The sequence below is a fragment of the Lampris incognitus genome, chromosome 10 (assembly GCF_029633865.1).
Source record: "Lampris incognitus isolate fLamInc1 chromosome 10, fLamInc1.hap2, whole genome shotgun sequence".
Lineage (NCBI taxonomy): Eukaryota > Metazoa > Chordata > Actinopteri > Lampriformes > Lampridae > Lampris > Lampris incognitus.
The window spans coordinates 57,192,468-57,198,467 of record NC_079220.1 but is presented as its reverse complement, the minus strand read 5'-3'; the positions used below and the strand labels follow the sequence as shown (position 1 = coordinate 57,198,467).

Here is a 6,000-nt window from a genome sequence, read left to right as displayed (position 1 = left end):
AGATGATAGAGTATAGATAAGAGTATAGATTATAGAGTATAGACGATACCGATTTATATAGATGATAAGAGTATAGATTATATGGATTATAGAGTACAGATGATAAAGTATAGATTAGAGATGATAGAGTATAGATGATAGAGTATAGATTATATGGATTATAGAGTACAGATGATAGAGTATAGATTAGAGATGATAGAGTATAGATGATAGAGTATAGATTATATGGATTATAGAGTGCAGATGATAGAGTATATAGATTAGAGACGATAGAGTATATAGTATAGATGATAGAGTATAGATTATAGAGATGAGAGTATATATGATATATATTATATAGTATAGATTATAGATGATAGAGTATAGATGATATAGATTATTGCAACATTTCTGTCTCTGAATGTTTTTTCTTGTGCGTCTCCCCTGTCTGCATGTGTAGTCTGTCCTCCCAGGTCTCCATGGTGATAGTGGTCGCTACCTGGACACTGCTTGGCATCCTCCTCATCATATTCTTCATATATTTTATAATTCCATTATAATTGTGTTATCCTCTTTCAGTGTTGTATTGTGTAAATTGTGTAAAGACAACGTCATGTCATGTTGTCCGTCTTGGAAGAGAGATCCCTCCTGGTGCTCTCCCTGAGGTTTCCTCCTAGTTTTTCTCCCTGCTAAAGGTTTTCAGGGAGTTGCCCCTTATCCGATGTGAGGGTCTAAGGACAGGATGTTGTGTTGCTGTAAAGCCCCCTGAGGCACACTTGTGATATTGGGCTGTACAGATAAAACTGACTTGACGTGCGAGGAGCCTCCAGTGACGTTCTTTCAGAAACCACGCGACGAAGAGGTTGACCACCGTAACCGCTGCCGCCGTCGCCTCTGCGTGAAAATCAACTCCTGTGTACGCGGTGCATTTTCAAACGGTGTCGTCTGTACGCTGCTCTCTGAGAATGTGAGTCGGCGGTCCTCGTTGGTCACGTGGTTTCCGGGAGACCGTCAATGGAGTTTCTCTCGAACCGGTAAAACGTGAGCTCCCGACCTGGCAACCCAAAGTCTTTTGGTAAATGCATTGCAGCATCTTATCACCGCAGCAACCCGTTAATACATTTCTAAATAAATAAATACATTTAATAATTTTAAAATATTTTTTAATAATTTGGTAAATACATTTTTTGAATAAATTTCACATTAATAAATTTCTACCATTAATACATGGTGATGAATAGCCGCTTATAAACCCTGTATGAAGCACGTGTGTGGTAAAGTGACAGCAGCGAAGGGACGAGTGGCTGTCGCGTGATACTGCGTGAGCAGGACGTATTGCACATCGAGGAAAAGGCTCTCAGAATGACATCATCATTGATTAGGTGGAAAACAGGACCAGGACTTTGTGGATGCTGAAGACCAGCAGAGACCTGTCTTCACCAGTCTACCAACGCTTGCCAAAATCCCCCTCCATTGCAACAGCACAGGCTATCGAATACGTGTCATTACAGACGACAACTGAAACAAGCAAAACCCCAAAATAAAGGGAAACCCCCCCCAACAACCAAAGCCAAGCTGTATTTCCACTTCATTTGAATTTCTGTCCTGGCCTCTATTGTGTGTACAAATGTGTGCAGTAGAGATCTTAAGTTGACATCATTTAACGCAGGGCTCACGTGACTCCGGTAACGTCAGTCACCCGGCTGAGCTCCAAGTGCTCCAGCCGCCCTCGGTCTCGCCCGGCCTGTCCAACAGCCCTACCGCTACACCACACCCGCCATGACGGTAGACACACGCCTGCTGGCGTGACATGGGCGACAGTCGCAACGAGACGTAATCACAGTGTGGTGAGCAACGACACGTCACACTGCCCCCTTCGCTTCATCTGTGGTAACATCACATCCAAGTCTCAACAAACGCACACACTGCCGCTGCTTTAGTCTGCACAGCAAACCCACCAGCGACCACCTTCCCCTCACACTGCAACCGACACTGCGGTTGCCACCTCTGGGACGCTTTGACGAGTGACCTGGCAGGTACGACGCCGGTGCCAATGCACCGGCCATCGGATGCTGCAGCAGTGTGGGACCCGAGTTAACCGAACTACTGCCGGGATATGTTTACATGAAACACTGTACTGCCTGCACTGGGGGACAGTATGTCATGATGCACTCCCATTTCACACAGCAGTCTGGACTCTCACAAGTCACGTGACCAGCTAGGTGCAACCACACAGCCCAGTGTGAACGACCCCTCCGCCTGAGGCCTCGCACGTTTCCTGCCGTCCACAAAACTAACTTTGATTCCCCTTCTTGGATAAAGTCAGTGTCACTACCGTAAACCGGGGTCAGTCTGACGTACTTGTGAGTTATATGAACCGTAGCACTCATCACTGCACGTCTTCTGCTGCTGCCGCCGGGTCCGCGGGTACATCATGGTCCAAAATATTGCACAAAAGCCGAGGCACAAGACATGTGACACAAGCGTGATTGTACAACTCGGAGCGTATGGGTTCCACACAGTAAGGCATCGCTCTGACGAGGAAAGAAGTTGTAATTCGGACAAACAATTCAGTTTTAATCCTCGCTTGACTAGAAATTAGGAAGATTTCCTCTTTACTGTTTTCAGTCACATCGACACATCTGCAATAATGGAGCCAGTACAACCACATCACTACGACGACACCCCTCAGTTGTGACGCCATAAACACACAACACTGAGTAACTGATATGTAGATGGAGGCAGCCGCTCCTGGCCAACGAATCCAAACAAACACAAAACATAAGTCATCCTCACACAGGCGACACAACACAAAACATAAGTCATCCTCACACAGGCGACACAACACACATCATAAGTCATCCTCACACAGGTGACACAAAAGCGAGACAATGCGTGTACGGACGTCAGCATCCATTAGTGTACAGGTTGGCCTGCGGACGCCGTGCTCACACTGTGAAGCTGCCCGCTGGCGGTGGGAAGAGCTTACTCATCCACAGCCAATCACAATCGCTCTACATACATGGTCAGAAAAGAAGAAGAGGAAGAAGAAGAAAAACATACATATGCCCACACATTGTTGTAGACATTTGTTGAAATAGCGTAAATTTGGGAAGTTTGACTTATCTAAAAAAACAGAAATCACCGCGTGAGTCCTTGACGTTCTCTGACCGGGAAGAAAAAACAAACCTTAATAAACCAACGAAGCCAGAGGGGCCAGCCATCGCCATGTCTAACGCCGCTAACGTAGCCTATTTACATATTCTAGTTTCTGCAACACAAAGAGCCTGTGTGTTCACTACGAAGCTGATATGTTCTGGCCACATGTCAGAGAGGAAGAGGAACACAAGAGAAACAAGGGAATCATTAATTGTGCTTTTTAACCCAAAAATTCCACTTCATAGTCGAAATGGGACCATTTCACGAGGCAACACTTGGAAGTGCTTACGTCAGTCAACTCCGATGAGAATCTCTATAGCTATAACAAGGACTGAAAATACAAATAGTAAATATAGTATATTTATATATTTATAAAGTCGATACAATAGCTTTGTAGTCCAGTGCCCAGGTTAAAAAATATTTTCTTCACGCTGTGAAACCTCCGACTTGAAGCGTTCCCCACGTGTCAACGTGCAAAGCCCTTATGTTGGTCTGTTAAGAGAAAAGTAGGCAAGTCTTTGCCCGTGTTGCCGCTCGCCACGTTGACCCAGATCTGAAGGACACACAGGAAGCTTGTGCTAAAAAGCGAAGGGAAAGAAGTTTTGAATACAGGCAGTCACATTAAAAGAAGACCTAACAAAGTCTGAGCAATGCTGAGAAGATTGCTGATTTTTTTTTTTGTTCGTTTTTTTTTTTTTTGGAGTTCCGATCTTGGCGGCGGTCTGTCTCAGGGATCCTGTGCCGGCCGCCGTGTTTGGGGGAGGGGGTGTCGTTAAACAGTTACCTCATTTTTACTGGCAGTGCGGTAGTTATGGTGGTGGCCTGGGATGAACTGTAGGTGATCCACCGTGTGTGTTCGTCGCGAGGCAAACGCCTGCCTCTTGGAGGTGGTCTGGTGGTTAACCGTCAGTTTGTTGTGGGAATCACTGGAGGTACTGGGATGAGAGTGCATCTTGGTCATCTTGTGGCGGTCCATAACCGGCGTGGTCGGCATGAGCATATCTGCGTGAGACAATGCCCTTGCCATGGCCTTCTCCCGGAACTTGTCACGCCGCATGGCGGGGGACAGCAAGGGGTCCTGGGAGTGAAGGCGATCCGCTGACAGCAGCTGCTCCTCTGAGAGGTGGCGGCTACTCCCGTAGGCGGCCGCCGCCATGACACCGTATGATGACAGGCCATAGTTCCCACGGCGCGGTGTCCTGGGGGGCGACAGGACGTGGTCCTGGGACATGGCCCTCTGGACGCGGCGGGGCTTCTGGTGTTTTTGTTGTTGCTGCGAGGGGTCAGCGTTCAGCTTCACCATGTGGGTCGGTCCCCGTCCTCCAAAGTCATGATGGTGTTTCCTCATGTAGTAGTCCTCCACATCCTTATCACCTGAGTCAGGCAGGAGAGACAGAAATAATGAGAAAGTGACTTCCGTTTACGTGCATACTGAAGTTCTGGTTGAGGTCCTCTACTCATCTATCAAAGCAAGTACTGTGTTCAGATTTGTCTGGATGAAATTAGGATATTTTCATATCGTCATGCAGAATTCTGTTATCTAAATTCATAATGACAAGAATCTGTTGCCCAAGACTTCTCACAAAATGAGGTCTGACATATTTGAGGGAGTATCATTTGAAAACTCGTTTTGATTTGATATTATACTTCACATTGCCAAACAGTTAAGCGCTCACTTGAACTTAATCCTAAACTGGATTCTTGATTACGGTATTCACATATGTAGGCAGATGTCGGCATATACATATCAGTAACGTGAAATTCTCTGAGTATCGTTGTAATGATATTTTCCATATCACCAAGCATTACTTTCAATAAGAGTTGTTGTGACTCTTATTGACACTTGCTGCCACCTGACAAGTGACAAAAGCAAAAAAAAAGGGTAACACTTTAGTACTAAAGTGTTACCAAAAAATGATTAAATCAGTATTTTTAAGAGCGAGCCAGAAAATGGAATTGTCACTATCCTGACCAAAACTGGTATGGCTGCAACAGAAACCCAGACTCAGGCTTTCATAACAGAGGAGAAACTCATGTAGGGGCACATTAAGGGCATGATATGGAAGGGGCGGTTGACAAAATAATTGAGTTATTGTGCAGAGAGAGAGAGAGAGAGAGAGAGAGAGAGAGAGAGAGAGAGAGAGAGAGAGAGAGAGAGACAGAGACAGACAGAGAAAGAGAGACAGAGAGAGAGAGAGAGAGAGAGAGAGAGAGAGAGAGAGAGAGAGAGAGAGAGAGAGAGAGAGAGAGAGAGAGAGGGAGAGAGAGACACACACACACACACCACAGAGAGAAAGAGAGAGAGATTTGTCTACCCTGCCTTTGGAGGTGCAGTCCGATAATGAATATTAGCATGCCTCGATGGCTGTGGAGTCCTTTTCAAACACCGCTGAGTTTTTTTAACCTTTTCTCCACGGGGATGTAGTGACTCATCAGCGGAGCTGCCCTTCAGTGTGGATGAGGCTCTCGGTGGCAATACTGAACCATTCAGCCGCCAGCGATGCCTGCATGGGCGACCGATCAGTTATTTCTTCTGCCAGAAAGCAAGAGGAGCTCTCCACTGTCTGCCAGTGTGCTGCTCATGGTAAAGTCACTACAAGTGTATCAACCACAGGCCACAATTACCTTCCTGCACACTGAATACTGCAACACTTTTTCTCAGGACAATGAGACAGTATAAAATACATGTAGATTAAAGCAATAAGTGATGTTAGAAAATGTTGGTGTTCCAATTTTGGTCCAACAGCCATATTAGGACCAAACTATCCTTCAGTGACTTTCAATGGGACGCTTGCACAATTTTAATTTCCTGGGGAGAGACGTCATACATACAGAAGGTCACCTTATTGTCCCTCCATACGG

At 45.9% G+C, this 6,000-nt stretch overlaps 1 protein-coding gene across 1 annotated transcript in view; it reads right to left on the bottom strand.

Moving 5' to 3' along the window:
• Positions 1-3,910: 3,910 nt before the first annotated feature.
• LOC130120060 (protein shisa-6) overlaps positions 3,911-6,000 on the bottom strand; it is a 99,004-nt gene continuing 96,914 nt past the window's right edge. The window contains exon 8 of the mRNA XM_056288678.1: positions 3,911-4,512. Coding sequence (XP_056144653.1) covers positions 3,911-4,512 — 602 coding nt within the window. The remainder of the gene's footprint in view (positions 4,513-6,000) is intronic.